Source organism: Mizuhopecten yessoensis, unplaced genomic scaffold (genome assembly GCF_002113885.1).
Source record: "Mizuhopecten yessoensis strain PY_sf001 unplaced genomic scaffold, ASM211388v2 scaffold716323, whole genome shotgun sequence".
Lineage (NCBI taxonomy): Eukaryota > Metazoa > Mollusca > Bivalvia > Pectinida > Pectinidae > Mizuhopecten > Mizuhopecten yessoensis.
The window spans coordinates 396,807-419,856 of NW_018480059.1; the positions used below are offsets into that span (position 1 = coordinate 396,807).

The 23,050-nt window shown below is 35.9% G+C and overlaps 1 protein-coding gene across 1 annotated transcript in view; it reads left to right on the forward strand.

The window, feature by feature from the left end:
• LOC110443050 (cyclin-T2-like) overlaps nucleotides 1-11,559 on the forward strand; it is a 15,896-nt gene extending 4,337 nt beyond the window's left edge. The window contains exons 4-10 of the mRNA XM_021487017.1: nucleotides 513-573; nucleotides 1,393-1,455; nucleotides 3,319-3,364; nucleotides 4,224-4,314; nucleotides 4,901-4,973; nucleotides 6,092-6,165; nucleotides 7,197-11,559. Of these exons, the coding sequence (XP_021342692.1) occupies nucleotides 513-573; nucleotides 1,393-1,455; nucleotides 3,319-3,364; nucleotides 4,224-4,314; nucleotides 4,901-4,973; nucleotides 6,092-6,165; nucleotides 7,197-8,903 (2,115 nt within the window). The 3' untranslated portion in view covers nucleotides 8,904-11,559. The remainder of the gene's footprint in view (nucleotides 1-512; nucleotides 574-1,392; nucleotides 1,456-3,318; nucleotides 3,365-4,223; nucleotides 4,315-4,900; nucleotides 4,974-6,091; nucleotides 6,166-7,196) is intronic.
• The last annotated feature ends 11,491 nt before the right edge of the window (nucleotides 11,560-23,050 follow it).

The following is a 23,050-nucleotide window of genomic DNA, read 5'->3' on the forward strand; positions in this document are numbered from 1 at the left end:
TTCATACACATCAGTATCAAGTTTAGATAAAAAGTTACCTCAAGGTGCATTTACTGTTAACATGACTCGATCAAACAGATTAGAGGAAAGAAGAGAAAAGATCGAACTGACAAAGAACTAATGAAGATGGTACAAAGGTGGGCGCCAAGATCCCTCTGGGATCTCTCATTTAATTAAATTGTGAAATATATCCTGAACGAAACAGTAAGCGAAATGTTACCCTGTCTGATAAGCAATGTCATGTAAACATGTTGTATATATATGTTAAATTGTGCTTTTAAGACAGCACATTTGATTGTTGATGCTACCATACTGCTGCATCACAATATTATCTCATGTGATGGTGCAAGTGTGATAGAACAACAAAAGCTTTTTCTGAAGTCTTGCATACATTAGTACTTTTAAAATCATTAATCTACAGCAAAGTTGAAGTGTAAAGTATGTACACATGTTGTATTTTGTAGGACACTTTATGATATTTTAGCTACTGAAGGTCATGTTTTTATTTCCAGGACTACCTACAACAAGCACACGAACTGGTTGTGAATGAAAACATTCTCCTTCAGACCTTGGGTAAGGAGTTAGTAGTTCATGCAATTAAGAGCAATGTTTGTCATGTTAAAGATTAACTTGATTAAATTTTACAGAACAGAATTGGAAGGTCACATTGGTTTTTAATAGCTACAAAAATACCAGAAAAAATGCATATTTTATTGTCATGTTTCAGTTTGTTTGTTGTTGATAAAAGAAAAGGGGTATACAGGCTTTTTAAAGTAAGGTGTATTGTATAGTGTTGTGAAATACAAATATTTGTTCACTATTTGTCTTCACTAGTGATTCTTTAATGATTAGACAAGAATGAGAGAAAGATATGTTACAACAGTGCTGCAGCGCTAGCTACGCTGTGGGATTGCAGGAACCATGCATGCATTATAAAACATATTGACCTCTGAACAGAAAGTGAAATCTGAAATGAAATATCAAATACCTGGGGTAGTTTATATTCTCTAAAGTTCAAAAGGTGTAAAACAAAAACAGAAAAGGGGGGGGGGGGGGGGGGGGGGTGTTAGATAATCAATCACTTAATTCCTAAGCAGACTTTTTTTTATCCAGTATTCTTGCTATGATCATTTGTGTGTAAAATACACATTGCAATGTTTGCTTTTAGATGGCTGTTGAATGATCTTGTTATTTGTGAGCACAGTTTAACTGTTGCATAGACCTAAAAACCTGAACATACATAAACAAGAGAAAGTCTAATTTCCTAGGCCTGCTTGCATGCCAAATATTCTATTTTGTTGTTGATAGTTTCCGCAATGTTATGGTTTAATACTGGTATGTAAACAACATTTGAAGTAACTTATGCTAAACAGAGTGGATCTTTTGCTGCAGGTTTTGACCTGACTGTAGACCACCCCCACACCCATGTGGTCAAGACATGTCAGCTGGTCAGAGGTGAGTTTTCTGTTGGGTAGACACGGCAGTGACAATGTTATGGTGCTAGAAATTTCAGCTTTATATTCGGTGTCATTTGTAAAGGTTGGTTTAATTAAGTGTTTTAGCTGAAAATAATGGTGCGTTATTTTAATGTGAAGTAATTTTCTTTCTGAAGACTTTGCAAAAATGTTATATTTGTCAGTATTTGATGGAAGACATGTTTATTGGGATATTTGCTGTACTGAATGCAATGTTTAGCCTGTAAATAAATATTCCTACCCAAGTAATTGATTATTTGAAGAAAATCTACAAGTTTGAATATCAAATATTTAATCAAGGTTTGGCTGTCATCTTGTGTGAAATGTGTTGGCTGTATTGAAAATGATATGTGAACACAGAATTTATTGCAAGTCCTGATTAAACATAGCTTTGAAAGGCACTGATTTTATTTGGGGGGGAAAGTGCATTATTAATCTCACCTACAGAAGCAGAAAATAGTCATACAAACCAATAAGATTATTTTTGTGAAAATGTTTTAACTTTTATAACCTCCCTAGTGTGCCAGGTTAGTTTGAGAGAATTATAAAAAGAATGTAATTGAAACAAGAGCATATTAAAGACAATCCTATTACTAGACAACATTCATCAATGATAAATATTTCATTTACAATTTGTGAGTACAGCATATTTGACTATTACAGAAACTATAAACCAAGTGTATAGTCTTGTTTTGCTGCCAGCCCAGAAATAGGCTGGCCGTAGTTATTTTAGTTAGCGTCATCTTCTGTTGAGTATTTGTAATTGACTATTAAAATAATAGGTAGAAAGTTATGCAGAAATTTTTCAGAGTTAAAAGTATTTTTGTATTTGAATAAGCTTAAGACAATTTTTCAGCTTCTATTTGGTGTAAATAAGATGTACACTTTTTACTCTGAATATTTTGTCTCTCATAATCTTACTATATTCTGTAACTAGTTAAATAACTAACTGCTGAAATATTTTATGCAATTACAGGTTAAGTATAAGATGCCATATGGAATGCTGTCTCACATGGATGATAAAAGACAAGATCTGCACCAATGTTTATTTTTCATGTTTATAAATTACTAGTGTGTGCATTGTGATACAAAGCATTCATGAATGTTAGTTACTGAAATGGCTCTATTCCATTGTTACATAACAGTAATGCATTCGGTGCATTGTTTGTGGTGGTGTTATTGACAACTTACATTGTTAGCATATTGCTCTGACTTCTGTCTCCTTGTGGATTTTCGACATTCCATTCACAGTAATCTATTACCAGGTAATTTATAATCTTTGTCAATGTGATCTGGCATGAATGCAACAACCATTTGAATAATTAATATAAAAAGAAAGTAGGGCACCATATTTAATCAAATTGCCAGTTGAAGTGTTTTCACTCTATGTACATTGTAGACATAAAATATATGTACAAATTTCTGTAAACAGGAGTCAATAATCCTCAAAGAGCTTAGATGTAGAGTATTTATATATAGGGTGTAGGACTGGTGACTAGAACAGTTAACAAAGAGTCTCCTCTTGGTGGTTTTGTCATCATGTCCTACTCCTATAGATATTTACAATTTCAAATATGAAGTAAACATTAGTATCATGATTAGCAGGACTTGGTAATTTGATAAACCAAAATAATCCTCAGCAAAGAAAACCTAAAACTACCCTAAAAATTCCCAATACCTGCTGGCCTAGAATACAACAAGTACATTTTGAATTTAGGGCTGTTGATACAAAGGCTAATGGTGGCATATGTTTTCTTTCTCTCTGCCCCCACACTTGTGTTGCCTGTGACCTTGACCCTGTGCCTGTCACCGCTGTGTGTCGACTCGGATGTTCCAATCACAGCCACCAAGGATCTCGCCCAGACGTCCTACTTCCTGGCAACTAACAGGTGCTCACATCAATGTCACTAGCCTCTCTCCAGCAGTATTTATATAACGGGGCTCAAACTTGTTCTCTATGTAGCCAATGTCAGCATTTTCATGTTTTCCTTTCAATGAACAAAGTTTTTGCAATTCTCTGTATTGAAGTTGAAAGCTACTTAAGAAAATGTCAAATTTGGCTATGTAGTCCAAAAGGTATGAGTCCTGTGATAAATTAGTGTTCTTGAAAATGTTGATGCCAAGATTAAGCTTGAATCCATGAAATGTCATTACTCTACAAAAGAGGTATGCAGCTCTGATTTTTTGAGAAATTTTGTCAAACTTTCAATTGTAGAGAATGATTTGGTATTTGGATGTACAAGTTTAAATTTCTACCCAAACTAAATTTCCATTCAACCAAAGTCTCCTACTGTCAAACTAAAAGCACATATAGTTTGTAAAATGAAAAAGAAACTCTTGCAAAGTATGCAGGCACTCAAACTTGAATGTGTTGCATATTCAGAGAGATTTTTTGCGAAAGGTACATTATCCCCCTGAATCTGACTTCATTTTCCTGAAATCCTTTATTTGCACAATGTCTAAGTGAGTATACACATTTATTGTGTTAAAAGTGTGGAAATGGGAATACATGTCAGTAATATCTTAAAAAAATGTCTGTCAACTTTGCATAAATGGAAAGAGAACAAATTTGATGCATGAACATAATCATTTGTATTTCAGATAAAGGCACATATCCCTATGTGTGGCAAGCATAGTGATGATTTCCTGTCTTTGAAGTATCTCCTCAGTATCTTACTACTTATACTATATGATTTTTGTGTAGCTGTTCAGTAGGTGTGCACTGACTGTTTTCATTGCCTGTTCCAGCCTTCATTTGACCACCATGTGTCTGCAGTATAAGCCAACTGTGGTAGCCTGTGCCTGTGTTCATCTAGCCTGCAAGTGGTCCAGCTGGGAGGTAATAGTGACCCCTTACCCCAGTTTAAGTTTTGTTTATGAAAATCATCATTTTTACTTTTGTCTCTGTTTTTTTTTGTGGAAAAAGAAATACCACACACATCTTCAATATCACATTTGTAATTATGGATCTTCTTCCTGGGCTGTCAATGTGAATTAAAATATCTGAAGGAAGTATTTGAATAAAATAGTGCAGAAAATTTGATTGCGAGGACTTCCTGATATTTATATTAGTGGGCTCTAAAATTAGTGGTGGTCGGGTTTAAATTTTTTCTTCGTTTTAATTGTTAATTTTAAAATAGGAAATTAAGAAATTTTGCTAAATATCAGTCTGTGCAGACCGAAAAAAAGGTATAAAAAGTTCCTGTTGTATTCAATTGGTTTAGAATGTCAGTATCTTTATCATGGTGCTGTGAATGAGAAAGTGGTTTAAGTAATAAATTATGTTTTACCAGGCTTGCTATTATTATTAGACAGCATTCCATATAATGAATAAAACTGCTTTATACAATTTTGTAATTTTGTCATAAACAATTGTTGTATTTGATAGATTTTGCTCTGATAAAAAATCATGTTCTATTTCGTAGATACCTCGGTCAAGCGAAGGCAAAGATTGGCATTGGTACCTGGACAAAAATGTCACTGTCAAGTTACTTGAAGGTAAAATGATTCAATAATGATCCTTAATCAAACAAAAGAAATACCAGACTTAGTGCAAAGGCTTACTGATTGGCTTTTTACCTTTATTTCAAATTAACTGACTAGATTAAAACTTGGTAGTTTCATTTCATATCAAATAGTTTCCTTTTCCAAAACGTATTATCCAAAGAGGGGGAGTTTCTAAAGCTCTCAAATCTTATCTGAAAAATATCGGTAATGAAACAGTTGAACAGCGTTGTAAGTCATTGCCTTAAATTATTGTTGCAATTGAAGATTGCTTCACCGCATCGCACAACAATATATGGCTTAGAAGTTTCCTACACAAAAATGGATTGAAATTGGATTTGTATTGTAAATGGGGAAGATGTTTGGCATGTTTCACAAATTTGGTGAATATTTTGATATTTTTCAAAAGGGTCTTGCTCAAATGACATGAAAAATATTCAACCCATGAGTGAATGTATCTTATTAATAAAGAGATAAAAAAATGTTTTTGTATTGCAATTTTCATCATGAAAACAAGGACTTTCATGAACAAATAATCTGTCTCCCAAAGAGAGAAAAAAATTGTGACTTGCCGAATGCTGTATAGTGACATCACAATAAGAAAACGTCAAGGCTATTTTCAAGATTTTGATGTAACAATTGACAATACCCATAAGTTGCTATTTTTCGTACTAAACTTTGTTTTCTTATTCATTGGTTGAAAGTGAAAATAACAAAAAAATGTTTGTCACAATAAGAAAGCATCACTTTATTTTCACTATAATCCTCTTATTTATTTCACTGGTGAAAATGTACCAACATGTAAAATATAAAATGTATAAACATGTAAAATATAAAATGTACCAACATGTAAAATATAAAATGTACCAACATGTATAAAATGCATTTAAGTGTTCAATACATTATTTCATAGTATTACATTTCATGTTGGTGTGTTGGGAAAATCAGGCAATAGCATAACCAGTGCTCAAAAAGCATAAAAGATGTCCCTCTTATAAAACATCACCTTTTAATACTGTAGAAACAGTTCTCCCCCAACATTGCTGTGTATGTACATACACATACACATCAACAAGCTGCACATTGAAGTACATATGTATTTTGTCTTTCAGATATGTCCCAGGAATTTCTCAATATACTTGACAAGTGCCCAAGCAAGCTCAGAAAAAAAATACTGACGTGGAAGGTAAAAGATCTGTAATATAAATCTGCATGGGAGTAAATGTGTGTTTCATGATTCTTTACCTGCCTTCTGCTCTTCATATGCTTTGTTTTGATAGTTTTGAAGGAATATTGAAACATTCAAAATACCCATGCAAAAATAGCTGTTAAAGTTAAAAACCTAACCAACCTGTCAATTTTTGGATAGAAGCAGGAAACACAAATTTACTTCTGTTCAATAATGAAAAGAACAAAAGAAATAGCTATCAAAAGAAATTGAAAAGTTACAGAACAAAAAAACACCCAAATTACTTAATTGAAAGGTGATAGAACAAATACATACATAAGCTACAGGGATTCTGTTAACCATCAATACATTCCAATCACGATTCTGCTCTATATGTGACCAATATTATTTCAAATTTGTATTTAATACCACCTTGTTTTTACAAGATACTAGCATTGCTATGGCTGATGCCAATAATCCTTCAATTGAAGTCATTGATTGCACTTATTGTTCTTCTTCCTCCATAAACTTGGTCATTATTGTTTTCAAGACCTACTCACAGGATGTTAATGAAACCTCACTTGAGTAGATTGTTCTATTGAGCAGACCTTTTGAGACTTGACGGCAGTGATACATTAGTTTTTTGCATTGTCTACATTCATACTTTGTGGCAGTGATACAAACTGGTGTCCTTTACATCAAACTATCGACGAGTGTTTTGGTATTAAAGATTATTGCTGTAGCATATGACTTCATCACTTTTGAAGTAAAATCCTTGTGTTCTTAGTAATGAGGGGTCATCGTTATATAAAGTATTATAAACCCCAACTTTTTTTTTCTTTTTTCTGATGATCAAAGGAAATATATGTGTGCCTGAGAACCGAAAAAGTTTTTTTTTATGTAAGCAGGAATAACTTAATAAAGAAAGCCTTTTATTTAAAATAAAAATTGTAGGGATATTAAAAAAAATCAATATTAAGCTAAAATAAACAAAACTTTGATTTTGGTATATTGTGAAAGGCACTTTCAATCTGTTTATCTGTTTCCAGTCTGGAAAGGACCGACCAGAGGAGTATGACCCTGAAAAGAAGAAATTACGTGAGCAGGCTGCTCAACAAGCAGCAAGAGACGCTGCCTCGGCTAAGTCAGCATCATCATCATCATCATCATCCCATCACCATTCACAGACAAACCATGACCGGAAAGGAGATAAATCTCACCACATCAAGTCTGAAGCATCGTCACATGGTAGTTCAAAACATCATACTGATCCAGGTGGTACAGCACCGAGTAGCCACCACCACCAGCGTTCCCATACAGATTCTGCTGCATCAAAACCCAACCCTGCTCTGACTAGTACGGATTCTAACAAACATAGCTCAGACCCCTCACATTTGGGGACTGTACCAAATCCGTCCATTTCTGCTGCTGCTGCTGCTGCTGTTACAACAGCAGTCACCACTAGTACCACAAAAACAACACTCAAGGAATACTGGGAGAAACAGAGAGAAAAAGAGAAACGTGAGGCTGCAGCTGTAGCTGAGAGAATAAAGCGTGAGCCTCAGGAAAGTAGTGAGGAGCGAAAAGTTCCCTCTGTTAAAGTAGAAGTAGGTCAGCATACTGGAGCAGAGAAAACAAAACATCACCATCACAGGGACCACCGGGAACATCACAGAGACCAGCATAGACAACAGCGAGATCTTGAAAAATTATCCGAGACTAAAATCAAAATTAAGTCCGAACCTGGTCTTACTCACCACAAGGTAACAAACGAAAGTTCTTCTCCTCTAAAACTAAAAATAAAAATGCCAAAGGACCAACCAAGTCATGGGGACAAGAAGCATTCTTCTTCCCAGTCGACATCTCAATCAGAACAAAAAGTGCCACCATTGAAGATCTCTTCAGGCTCATCTAGGCACCGTGGTGAGTCACATCACAAGTCGCACAAATCTTCACGGCACTCAAGTAGTCACTCGGAACAAAGTTCAAGTATGAACCATACTGGTGACAGTGGAAGTCACCACAGTGGGACCAACGGCCGCTCTGACCTCAAGCTCCACATAAATATGAACACAATGTCATCATCGTCGAGTAAGTCTGGCCGTGAGGGTAAAGGGGAAAAGCATCGGGACAAAAATTCTCGGTCTTCATCCCATGACTCTGCCAAATCTGCCTCTTCCTCGTCTTCACACAGCCATTCAGGTCACCCATGGACAATGTCAGAATTAATGGCAACACCAGCAGCGTCAAATTCAATGCCTTCTTCATCATCGCGGAAACGACCTCATAGTCCAGCAACAGACCATTTAAATGATATACATAAGAACAAAGTGTCTAAATCGGAAACTAGCCTGCGCAGGTCATCTTCTAACCACTCTGTTGTTAGTATGGATTTGTCTGACACAGGGTCACTGACTGGTGGGGATGTGTTCAACACGGAAACAAATATTGCACTGCGTGGACTTGAAGGTGGTAGTCGCAACAACTCGCCATTGATTGACACCAGTAAAGAAAAGTTAGACATGCGAATACAGGAATTACAACAGGTCATTGACTTACAAAAGGCTCAAATAGCATTACAACAGACCCCCATCAACCCTCAGGCGCCGCCCCCGCCACCCGCCCCCTCACTCACATCACAGTTTACAGATATGCCAATGCAGTCCTTGTTTGACATGGACTTCCTTTCGGACGATGCCTTGCCCCCTCTACCTGGTGACATTACAGAGAAACCTCCAACACCGCCACACTTTTGACTTAGGCCATATATTAGGCACATTTCATTTTAACATTGTAACAATTAAAAAATAAGAATAGGAAAATTTCTTCCAGTATCAATATTCCTCATGTTTTTATGAATTGCAAAATTACTGCAATGTATAATTCTTGTTTTGAATGCAAGTATGTATATTTGTTTTCTAAGACTATTTCAGTTCTTAATATTGATCAATATCAATATTGATGATCTCTTATTAATGATTTCAGAAATTTTATTTTCATATGAAAATGTCAAGAAATCTTGAGATGTATTTGCAAGTAAATGTGCAGCTGTCAATTAGATATTTATAACTGGTTTTATTTTGATTAGAAGTGTATAGGCTGTTCACACAAAAATTGTAAAATATAGTAGATTCCACTTAATCATCTATCAAGTTTATATATGCATAAAATATCCCAACACAAAACCACTTTCCATGTAAATAACTAGAATAAACCCATTAACCTATATGCATTATAAATTTACAGGTAAACATGTTCAAACTATTTTAACAGTTTCAGCAAACATATCATGTCATTGTTTGTAGACATTCATGAGCCAACACTGGAAATTGTTCATCGGTGTATCCCAGCACCGAGATGGGAATAATTTTATATATTTGATTGTTGACAGATAAAGCATGAAACAACTATTTGGTTATCGGTAATTTTAAAAGGTGGCCAGGCATACTACCTTTTTCTATAATTTGGTTAATATGCGTCAAGTTTTCTGATTAGTTTGCTATACTATTAAGTGGAATCTATTGTAAAATTTTAATTTACTGTAGTCTGGTGGTCAGTGTTATTTTTGTTAAACCAAAGATATGAAATTCTCCCCTTAATACCATTGATAGGTCAATTCAAGTATCGGTAGACCTTCTGTGATTAATATATGTAGTAGGAAAGTTTGATCAAAGCACAGTAGTTTTTTGTTTTTTTTTACTAAAGCTTGTAACCATTTACATCTGCATTTTTTTTCAATTAATGAAGTCACAGATTCATTATTAATTATGGCCATGGGCATTAAAAAAACACAGTCTGTCTGATGTTAACCAGACATTTTTACTTGTATTGAAGGAAAATGTTGAAAAGTTGTGTGATTATATTTCAATTCTGACTTTGGGCTTTTCCATTTAAACATGTATTGGAATGAGAAAAGGCACTCAATCATAAAACATATCTTGTCCTACACTGCTGGTTATACTGTTAAATTAATTCAGTGAGTGGATGTAACTTGAATGAAAGCTGTTCCATTTCTGTGAAAATACATAAATTGCAGGCTTAAGCCAAGGACTATTCTTTAGAGAGATTACAGACTTACCCTGTCATCAATGTTGAGTTGATTAAAAGTTTTGGCACAAGTGATTAAAATCGGTAATATAAACTTTGTACAAGAATGCTGATATTGGCAAGTACGTTTTCCACCGTGCCATCCGAAAGGCTGACCTTGAGGCCTATGGTGATGATAGTTGGCCCATAGCATGCTGGGATGAAGGGCGATCAAATAAATGATCTTTTCAAAGCCACAGGGTTCAAATATGCTCAAACTATCAGGGCCTATCTCTTGGGGGAAATAAATATTTCTACCAAAATAGTGATATTTGGGGTCAAATATTTTTGTATAAAAGTGAAAACATAATTAATATTTAACATGAATTTTTACCTGTTTTAAATATCTTCTAATAGGCAAGCTTTACTGTTCTCCATCAGATCTCGTTTATATTCTTATAATCAGATTTCTTATTTTGCTACGTTGCTTTTCATTTATCTTGATATTAATGGCACAGAATATTGGGGCACTTTTGCGTTGTGACTTGATTTATTTTTTATCCCATTTTCAACAAGGAGTCTGAGTGTGCTTCACTGCCTGGTGGGATCAAATTCTCACTAGATTGTGACTAAATACTCCATGTCTGAAAAATAAATTCCATTAGTTGACAGACTCCACTGAAAATATCTTTCCGAAGTTGCATCCATAGATAACATCCACCTTTTTAAAAATGTTTTACTGGACAAGTACTTAAGATTTTGTATTGAGAAAGGATGGATAAAAGAAATTAATTAAATTGTGTTCTCAACAGCACAAGTTAAAAGTGATTTCCAATTCCATCTTATTAAAATGTCATTACAATTCTCTGTTGTTACAGCTTGTTTGAACCAGAGGTTTTCAAATATTTATTTTCAATTATATGTACATGTAGTTAGATCAGTTTTATCAGATTTTGTATTTGTCAATAAGTAATCAGCCTTTAAAAACTCTGACATTTTAATACTACATGTGCATGCAACTTTTACCTCAAAATTAGTCCTGAGTAAATGAGATCTGATTCATCTTCTTATCCCATCCAAATTGCGTTTTGAAACCATCATTACTGTTAAACTGGTGAATTTTGGTGGATGAAAATGTCTGGATGACACATACTTCTTCTGAATATAAAAAACAAAAACTTTGGCTACATCATGATGCCTTAAAAATAGTTTCTGCTATAAATCCTAACTTTGAACACCCCCTACCCCACACACCCAATTTGGTTTTCCAAAACCACATAATGAAAAGAAACCCTGATAGATAGGACCTGCTGGCCCAATTTTCCTATTCTGGCCAGTTTGTTTATATTAGACAATGTCAAAAATTTCTTCTGGCCTTTTCCAGGGGGAAAAAATCTGGAGATGGGCAGTCAGATTTACATGTTTAACAATTTTATTTGATGAGCAATGCAGCTTGAGTTTCTGAATAACTGTAACACAGATTGTTCTTCAATAAATCTTTGTAATTCTCACAGGAACACAACAGAATTTTACCCCCAGTGTGTCTCATTTGTAAGCTCTTTGTTAAATTGAAAAATGACCAACAATATGTAATTTGGATACATGTAAATTTTGTTGTAGTTTGATGAATAAGTGGGAAAAAAATACAATGTGCTCTTCTCCAGTGTGGAGGGAAAATTAAATTGAAAAAGTATGATAAGTTTCAGAGATTTGAGAAAACCTCTTGTGTAATATAATTATCATACTTTCCCTGCCCTAAGTCATTAGCTATAAGCTATAAACTACACAACTAGGACTGTATAACTTCACGGGTAGTTTAAAGAATATTTTTGTGGCTGTATGGAGTATTGTGCCTGTTTTTACATAATGGTGATCAGCAAGGCAGTATTGAGTAGCATGTTGATCAATATATGTGGGTGATCTCTGTTATATGCAATATTCTAGGATGCCAAGCACAATGCTGGCTGTAACACAGATGGGATTTAGTTGGCTATATCAAGTGTTGTGCAGGTTGTTGTGGGAGCGTGATCTGCCAGGTTTTGAAAGAGTGTCTTACATATAAGTTATCTACCATGACACTGAACATCAAACTGGCTGATGTTTAGAAGTGATCTTCCAGGCTATTTCAGTCAAACCTGTATTAAGTGACCAACCTTGGGAAGTTCAAAAATTGTCTCTTAAAGCAGGTGATCTCAAAATACAGGTTAATTCACAATGAAATGGGGGGGGGGGGGGGGGGGGGGGGGAGGCATTATATAGTTTCATATTGACAGTTGTGTAGAGATGATCAGACAGGCTGTATCCAGTGCCATGCTGGCTATACTGTAGATGGTGATTTGTCAGACTTGAGATTGAGTTATGTGCCGGTTATTATATAGAAGTCATCTACAATGACTGAATGTCATGCTTGTTACGGAGTTTTGTACTGGCTGTCAGTTATGTACATTGGTAACCTTGGACAGTGTTCTGTTTGAGGGCAGTTTCTGGTGTAGAAGGGACTGTGCATACACATCTTTTGTGTTGTCCATCAGATGGAACAATTTCAGTTCAATCACTTACTTTGGGTACTTTCTTTCAAGTAGTGATACTATTACAATTATGTTGTCATTGATGTAAATAAATGTGTTATCATTTCTGGCTGGCATTGTTTCAACAGGTTTTGAAACCAAAGCAGCATGTTATGAGAGAATTTTAATTTACGGTTGTTCCAAAATTTTGTCAGAACTAACACTGATAATTTAATCAAAGATGAGAAACTTGAGAATCAAGGATTTGATGCATATAATCCTGCCACCCATACATTTCTAATTAAATTGCCTTACATTTTCTCCTGCATTGTCAATTTTGGAGTAGTTCAAAGCTGACAAAGAAAGTAGCAAAAATAGATTGTTTTCAACTTAACTTTCAAAAGATCACCATTATTAGCTTCATATGTAAACATTTCAGACAACAACTCATTTATCTGTAGTCTTTTCACTAGCCATATCTAATCTGAATATAAACATGTACATTGTCTTTTTTCTATGCTTTATCTACATATTCTCCTTGACAGGAGGTTTTTGCAGACATATGTCTTCAAATCTAATACTGTTGTTTGTAGGTTTTTAGCAGCGTTTACTGTAATCTGATACATGAGAAATAGGAAAACATTGACAAGGTGAGCAAGTGTGAAAGGAAATCCACCAGTATTATATAAACAGTATGGAGTGGGAGGGAGAATGTTCGTCAGTATTAATTCTGATGTGAAAGTGATACTTAAACAGCATAAGAATGTGCTTCTGACAAGTCTGTTTTCTTGATTTTCCTGTAATCAGATGGAAAATACTGCTTTAACTAGTGGTAATTTGTACTTTATTTACAACATGGCAAAATATGTTTAAAAGGCCACTGATCTTGTATGTCAGTCTCTTCTTTTTATTTAATCATGTGTGTGAGATCAGCATATCTTCGTATTTCAATGAGTTGTACGTTTGTGTAAAAAGAAAAAGGACAAAAAAAGTTGCAGGAGGGAGAATTAAATGTGCTACACTATGTTGATAGGTTGGAAGTATTTACCTTGATAATATAAAAACATTTTAAAATGGTATCCAATCTTCTTGTTGTATTTTAAAATTTGCCATGACATTTGTTTTCAATGATGACGGGATTCCATATTCTTTTGTTATATACCTCTTATTGTCAAGTAAAAACATCTATATGTGAGCTGTTATATACCTCTTATGGTCAAGTAAAATCATCTATTTGTGAGCTATGTTATATACCTCTTATCGTCAAGTAAAATCATCTATATGTGAGATGTGTTATATACCTCTTATCGTCAAGTAAAATCATCTATATGTGAGCTATGTTATATACCTCTTATCGTCGAGTAAAATCATCTATATGTGAGCTATGTTATACATTCAATTACTGACTAACTTTGTTGGATGATAAAGAAATGGAGAAAACAATTATCATGGAAACAAGTGAGGGTTCCACCTAACACATGTAAAGTCACATGTGTGACCCAGATTGTATTCCTTCGGATCAGATTGTCATATCCCGTATATTTATTTCTGTCTCGCCCCACAAAGTAGCTGAAGCGAGACTAAAGGTATTGCTTTGACGGCGGCTGCATCAACAAGTTTTTATACGCCCCTCAAACATTTCAAACTTCATAGGAAGTTTATTTCTATGAAAGCTTGCACAAGGGAGTTATGGCCCTTTATAGAATTGATGTAACACTTTCCGCTCAATAACTTGAGAAAAATTGAATGGATTCATTTCAAACTTAAGCTATGATTTACGGACTTACGGCCTTTTGTAGAATTGTCGGAACACAATTTCTGCCCAATAACTTTATGCACTTATGGCCCTTTGTGGCAAACTGCTTATTCGACATCTGACGGGCGTATCGTGTATCGCTTTGCGGAACTCTTGTTGCATTTAAGTTAGTTTCACTGAAAATAAAAGTGCTAGACCACCCATAGATGCATCCTAAGTATTACATCTCAACCCATGCATCAAATGCTGGATGTGGCCTACCTTTCATGGTCCATTGACTTTTGTCAGCATCTCCATCAACATTTAGTTATGGGTTTAAGTTAGTTTCACTGAAATTATAAGTGCTAGACCAACCGAATTTGTCTTGTGCAATGATGGTCAAAGTGGGGCACAGGCCAGACATATTAATCCGATTGGCCGCTTGTTTAAAGAAATTACCTTAAGGTTAAAGGAGTCGATTTGTTAAAACACTTGACAAAAGTTCTGAAGAATGGCAAGAACCAGATTAATGAATTTTGGCAAGTAACCTGCTACAATCTTATGGAAACAAGATTACCTTTGCCTATATTGAAAGTCACAGGAGTCTTAAACATTTTAACAGACAACATATCATTAAAAAAATGACTTGTAGCTTACTGAACTGGAGTTGCACAAAGTTTTGAAAAGAAATGACCTCATCTTCTACCGAAAAACAAAGGTTCTAGACATACTTTTTTGCCTGTAGCCCACTGATATTAATGGCTATAAACTGAGTTTGCGAAAAGAGTGAGTGTGAATTGGATGTCGGGAGAGGTAGTTCCTCTTGTGGAGAGACATGCTGCCCCTTTTCAGGGTAGTTTGTCCACTTTGGTCCCCACCTGGCACTTGACTTCTAACCAACACCTATGACTCCTTGTAGTTGTTCGCCTGCAACAGTGTCAAGAGCCTTGGCAATGGCTTTGACTGGTCGGCTGAACTAGGAGAGGGTAGCCAACGGGTCTCAAATGTGAGTTAGGAGTTGTCTACCTAGGCATGTGAAGACTGGTTTCGGTTCGGAGGAAACCATCAGTTGGATCAACGATTATGGAGGCAGACCAGCAAAGCATGGCGTATCGCAACTCGAGCACAGTGATACACTAAAGGACACTGGCCATCCATCTCATCTTGGCTTGTCTCAAGCCGTCTTGAATCTGTCTATTATCAAATTCTCCTGCTAGTCACGACTTAAGCTCTTCAAGTTCTGTGGCGATGGAGGCGTGGCAAAATAGCAGGTGTTGATTCACTGGCAGCTGTAATCGAAACTACACACAGGCGACTTTGGCCATAGGGTCACTTATTGAAGAAGTAGCACTGAAATAAAATTTGGAAGCCATTCAAGTGACAGCAGCCAAATTTGGGAACGCACTGGTCTTCCCTTTGTAAGGGAAAGGCGCCAAAAAGGTACCCTTATGTTGCCTGCTCACATCTATCCTGGTCAGCATACCGCGGCTTTCAGGATTCCAAGAAAGCATTGAGATGGAATTAAAAACTATAAAGGTGAACCTACTCACCTTAGGCACATGGAATGAGTGCACCCTAATGGACCATGTCAGGGATGACAGACCAGCTAGGACAACTGCTCTTATCACCAGAGAACTAGCAAAGATATATAAAGTGCATATTTCTGCCCTCTGGGAGACTCACTTCTCCGAGAGAAGGCACAAATCGGATTTGCCATAAAGTCCAACCTGTTTAACAATATGGCTGTGGCCCTAGAGGGCATCAACAATGGCCTGACTACCATTCCCAGTTAAAAGGTATGCCATGCTAATCCGTGCTTCTATGACCAACCCTGAAGAAGTCAAAAGAAAGATTCTATGAGGATCTGAAAGAGACAATCTCTGCTTTACCCAGAGAATACAAACTCATCATCATTGGTGACTTCAATGCCAGATTTAGCACAGAACACAAGTCGTTGGAAGGAGTAGAGGGTGGGGGTGGTGGACGGGTTGGTAGCTGCAACAGCATTGGGCTTCTACTGCTTGACACCAGCGCTGCACATGACCTCATCACCAACCCTGTCTTACGCCTACAAAAAGACAAGACCTTGTGGATACATCCTAGCTCAAAACATTGACATCTGCTGGACTGCATCATCGTCAGGCAAAGAGACATGCAAGATGTCAGAGTTGACAAAGCCATGTGTTGCCGCGTGTTCGACCGACCACTGCTTGTTGATTAACAATGAAGCTAAATATTAGTATACAGCCACCCAGAAGACCCTTAGAATAAAGGTGTCAAAGAGTCTGAGCATTTTCAGGCTAAAATGCGACCCTGTCAGACAGAGACTGATGGAAGAAATGGATAGCAAGTTGGAACCCTCAAGTCTTGATTCTTATGTTGTTTAGTCAGACTGGGAGTTCTTTCGTGATACGATCTACACTGCTGCCTCAGAAGTGGAGGGCCACACCACACATAAGCATCAGGAGTGGTTCGACAATTGCATCCTTTCAATACTGGATGAGAAGCACAAAAATCACCTCAATGACCCTACTTCTGCATTCAGTCATGTCAGAACACACTGGTCGCTGACAAGGAGAATTTCCTGAAAGCCGGGCAGACCACCTCAATACTGTCCTTAATCATTCATCTAGGATTAATGAAGAAGCGATCACAAGACTGCTGCAGGTCCCAATCAACTACACGTACCTTCCTTGACCTCCTTCACCCCCCAACCGAAGTTGAAGTAGAGAAAGCCATGAAGTGCCTGCCCAGTGTTAAGGCACCTGGTGGTCACTATATCCCAGCAGAAATCTAAGCCTCAGATGGCCAAGGCCCACAACTTAATAAAAAAAAACTCACCGAGTTATTTCAGGCCATGTGGAACCAAGAGAAGCTTCCACAAGAATTCAAAGACACTTCAATTGTCCAGGTCCCCTATACAAGCGTAAAGTAAACTGGACAGAACGTGATAATTATCAGGCATGTTGCGCTACTCTCTCCATCGATGGGAAGTTATCAGCCAGTATCATGCAGTCGTTCTGCCATCCTTACTGGACAGTATACAGCCGGCATGCCAGACTGCTGAACTTTTTCTACATGAGATGCCTCAGCACTCTGTTGCACATTAAATGGCAGGCCCGGACAAAGTGCCAGATACAAGGGTGCTCCGGACAGGACAGGCCATGTATGATGCAACTGCCTTTCAGCGAGTTGTACCATGGAGGACAAAAGAAGAACTACACAAATACACACTAAAGGCTCCTCTGAAGTGCTGTAGCATCGCCTCTGCCTCATGGGGGGACTCTGATCACATTTGGGGTGTCAGGCTTTGATGCAAAGCGTGTTGAGGGACAGGAGCAGAAACGTCAGCTGCAGAAAAGTTCAAGTTTCAATCTATAGCAGGAAACAGCACCAGAATATTTGCATCATATCTTGAAAAAAAAACATCCTGAGCTTGACGAGACATAAACACACTTAATAAAATATTTGTTAATTTTCGATATTATCCTTGCGGGGCCAAGGGAAATCATTACAGTGTATATAATAAATTATATGTTAAAGCTGAAAAATTATTCCTCGATACTCCAGGGGTTACGCTCACTTTTACTGTTTGCAGAGAGCGAGAGCGGGCATAACCCCTGGAGTATCGAGGAATCATCCCTGGAGAAATAGAATTCTTTATTGTGATGTACCGGTGCCTCTCCCTGTCTTGAAGGGCACCATTGAGGGCACAACAGCGAAAAAAAGGGGTAAATCCTCAATAAACAAGTAAGGTTTAGGTGAAATAGGGTTTCAAGATAATTGCCGTCTACCTAACTGTTATTTATTAAATTTGCAATATTGAGAACAAAAAATTTGATGGCAGAAAACAATGCAGCACTGGTGGGTTAGCAAACGTTTGACATTTTTCTGAATACAAAGCTTCTGTCTGTACTTTTGTGTTCGTATTTACTGTTTTTGTTATTGGTCACATGTGAAAATCAAAATGTAGCCCGAGGCCTTGAAAATTAACTAACATTACTAATGCTACGAATCACACGTACACTGGTAATCGTGGTCTATTGTTCACGTTTCACGCCTACAGGTTGTTCACGTACGTCCCCACAGGAAAAGCTCACTACAGGGCAGATACCGTCAGTCAGGCTGTTACTCCAAAGAGAGAGGACAACAACGGGGGAAAAAAAACAATACTTTCATGAGGGCGAAGGGAGGAGGAAGAGGAGGTTATCAATTTTAAAGTACTTGATGTTACATTTGAATGAGTGACGGCCAAATGCGTAGCGGCTCAAAATTCATACGTATAACCGTACCTGGTACTGTTACATTAAAACAGCCTGAGAAGAACATTATCATAATGCACCTTATCTGAGCAACTATTAACCCCAGAACATATTTTTATCAAACTTAAAATAATAATGCACGATGACTAGTCAGTTTATTCAGTAGATTTCTGAACTCCAAAGGTCAAGGTCACAGCAGGATATCAAATGTCAAGATAGATATATAATGGCGAAAGTAATCAATTGTTAGTCATTTTAATGCATATTGTAGCAACGACTTCATCGGTGGGTGTATCATGACCTGATATGGTGTATTATACTAACAACTTGGATCAGTGCATCTCATGTCAATGTCACTAAAGGGGGTCAAAGGTTGAGTCATCATATTATTATGACTCAATCTTTGACTCCCTACCGTAAAATAACGAGCATTAACATTTTAACAACAGAATATAGTTTTTCATAGATCGATGTATCTTAGCAAGAAAATGTGTTGTACTTGGGAAATATCAGTATGCTTGTAATTTTGGACACCTTATATACTTCAATAGGTCGGGTTGAGTAAAAAATTACTATCTAATTTGTACCAACATATGCATGGCTGGGGATCCAACGTATGTTCGGAACTATGAAATATAGATTAATATATTCAATATTTGTCTCTTTACGCTTAGCAATTGTAATGGTTATACTGTTTGGATCTCAGCTGTTTAATGTTATGACCCAAGTAGTAAGTCATAGGGGTGGGGCCAGACCCTTGTACAAATCTTATAGTAGCACGACTGTTAAGCAGACATTTTTCCATTGTGGAAATTCAATGCTCATGTTTTATGCAAAGAGCAAGTAAGCTTGAAAATTTCCACATACAAATTTATACTTTTATATTAAAGACATATGTTTATAGAATATAGCTTTCAGAACCATTCTCAATTTAAAAAGTCACAACATGAATATTTCCACAAACAAGAATTGAAACATTTAGCGTTTATTGCATACAAGTTAAAGACTGGGGATCTCATCTGCATCAATGTTATGCCCCTAGAAGTAAACCCTAAGGGTGAGGCTGGACCCCAAGGCCTTTAAGGAGGTGCACCATCTTCATTTATACATGTGATCAGCTTGCGTTAGTGATGTTTCAAACCAGATATGGTTACAATTTGTGCAGTTGTTTAGGAGTAGGATTTCTGAAGCAAAATTGCCTTAGATTAATTTACATAGGCCCTACCCTTCTGACCCTTTGGGATGCACAAACTTGAATGCATATGATCTCATTGACTCTGTAATATTTCAGACCAAATATGGTAATAATCTGTGTAACAATGTGTGTAGTCCTTCAGGAAAAGGGAGTCATTTAACTCATTCACCCCTGAAGACGCATTTGAACTCTTCCAATTCAAAGGTTGGAGTAGTTCATTATGAAATTTCAGGGGTGAATGAGTTAAAGGCTGAAATTCACCAATTTACCTATTTTTGGCCCTGCCCATTTCAATATACAAAATTATATTCTCTAGCCCTGTCATAGTTCAAAGGATATGCAACATAGCAAACTTGGCTGAAATCTTGACATCTGTCATTCAGGAGTAGGGTTTTAAAGGGAACATTTGAGAGATGACTGACCCTGGATGTATGCTGTACCGTGGCATAAACCTTGAAGTCCTTGGGACCAGCTGGGATAAAAAATCTTTTTGAGATTTCATCATCACATAGAAGTATACACGACAGATTAAATTCGTCCAGTTTAGCTTTGATCTATATAGGATTGGATATGTTATTCAACCTCAAAAGCTTTGGAAATGTAATACACTATATCCATAGAGTACTTAAGGTTCTTTTTTAATCATATTTCCTGGATGTGGTGAACCATTGTCTGCACTGATTCAAAAGTTTTGTGATGAAGCTGGTAGTGCCATTTCATTAACAATCTTTTTTTTTTAATTTCATGAGAAAAGAGAAATCACAACTAGTACCCGGTTATTATTTGTTAGGTCTGAATACTTTATTGGTGGATAAAATTGTGTACAGTACATATAGATACAATGTAACATCACATCTATCACAGCTAAGCAATAGTATCACCTGGAAACATATATCTAAAAATTATGTGGCTAATGACAACTTCCTGACTAGATTAATTCTATTCATCTTTAATTATCAATTTAGTTTCAATTATTGATATGGAATTATTTTGTGATGACATACATGTACTTCAAACTAAAATTTCATTTTATTTTTATTTTCCTATTTTACTTATTTTATATAATAATGTTAAAAGCAAAGTTGCCTTCAAACACAAATATTTTAAATATTGGCGGGAATTACATAATCATGTATTCTTTTTACAAAATCTATATTCTTATATCAATTTTTAAGTATATTTGTCTATAAAATATTTCACATTTTCACAAGGGATATTAACCCTTTCAACCCTAGTTAACTTTAATGGACTCTACCATGCATTTATTGGGTCCATTATGGTCTACGGTGGTGAAAGGGCTAATATACAGTAGCTATACATACTGTATACAGTGTAATTTTTACAACACGTCAGTTTTCCCAATATGATTATGTCACAAAATTAACAAATCATCAGATATTTAGTTAAGTATTTCAGATTCCCAGCAATCTCAAAATTGCATGAAATCAATTAATCTGTATGCAGTATTCTTGATAATTTCATAAATGGAAATCCTCACGAGTTGGTCATTAGATTGAAAATTATAAGTTTCACTGAAAATATGGAAAGTATTTTACAAATATAAAAAATACAACTACATGAGTTAAAATTCTTGGAGACATTTTATCCAATAACATGTTAAAATATATACAGCATACACACAATTTTGGTCCATAGACCTTTAAAACAACCTTGGGACTAAGTACTGATATTGATTGACAGCGGTGGGTGATATATATATATGAGTATTCTTTTTATGAGACAATCGTACAATTATTTTGTCCAAAATATGATCATTTAAGGTCATAAGTGGCATGGTCTGATGAGAGAATTAACAAAATCGAACAAATACTCATGACTTTAATACAATTTTGACCTGGTATCTTCACAGGAAGGAAAAGTTCACACACAGTGTGGATAATCCTTCAACATATCCTTACAAACTTCCATTCCTGAATTTAAGTTTCTAATGTATGGACTGTCATTGAAAAACAAAAACAAAAACACAACATATTGCACATTTTATAAAGACTGTTCTATTGAATTTTAAGTACATGTTTGTTCTGATAATAAAGTGGAAATAAAATTGATAGTAAAATCACAAAATTTGCATGTTTATGATATATACATTTGTACCTACATTATATTTATACAAGAGAGCAGCATCTCGGTTTATAACTTAAATCTGGAATATTTAGATATCAATATCTGTAGATAAACACAAATTCACTGATCATGCTCCATACTGCCCTTCCAATAGATAAATAAATCCTTGATGACCTCTTTGCCTTCTTTATGATGCATGCTTTCTTTACACATTATACTGTGGATTTGCGTTTGAGTTATCTTGATTAGAATACAAGAGGCCCAGAGGGCCTGTATCACTCACCTGAATTTTAAAATAATAGGTATGAAGTAAAGATATAGCACTCCATGGTAGGTGCTGTAAGAACATATGAAATTTCAGAAAGATCCATCCAGTACTCGAGAACAATTAGCAAGAACAAACTGAGCCCCACCCCTATGCCCTAAGGGGGTCATACCCACCAATTATACAAAATTGAGTCCCCTTGACCCAAGGATGCTCCAGACTAAATTAGGATACATTCCCTTAAGGTGGCTCCACACTTTCGTAATTAACCAGCGAAATTCGTTGAAACTTTCATATAATGGTTATGCAACAATGTAGAGTTGATTTTATGAAAATCTTAACACTCCGATAGTTAGGGGACTTTTTTGGAAAAAATACCAAAAAATTGAATTTTCGTCAATTTTAATATTTTCCGGGTTTTTTTGGGGTGTGACATTGTTCGGAACAATAACAACAATAATAAAATGAAAAGAAGCATTTCTTATTAACCCTACAAATATTTTATTTATCGCAAAATATGTAACACATGTTACACAAAGTGTTTTTTATTGAATTTGAACGGATAAAAGTGATTATCTACAAGCTAAAAGCCAACAGGACACAAAGATCTATACATATAGAATGGGAAATTGAACAAAATATACACAATGGCTTTATAATTAATTTATTTTACATTTTACAATCACTTCGATCCGGGTAAGAGTTATCTTCCTTGAAAAAAATCGGAACTTTTTGCAGAGGGGTGACATTTACACAATGACAGTTGTCCCTGTTTACATATAACAAAAATGATGGAAATAAATCAAAAATATGATATCAAAATTATCA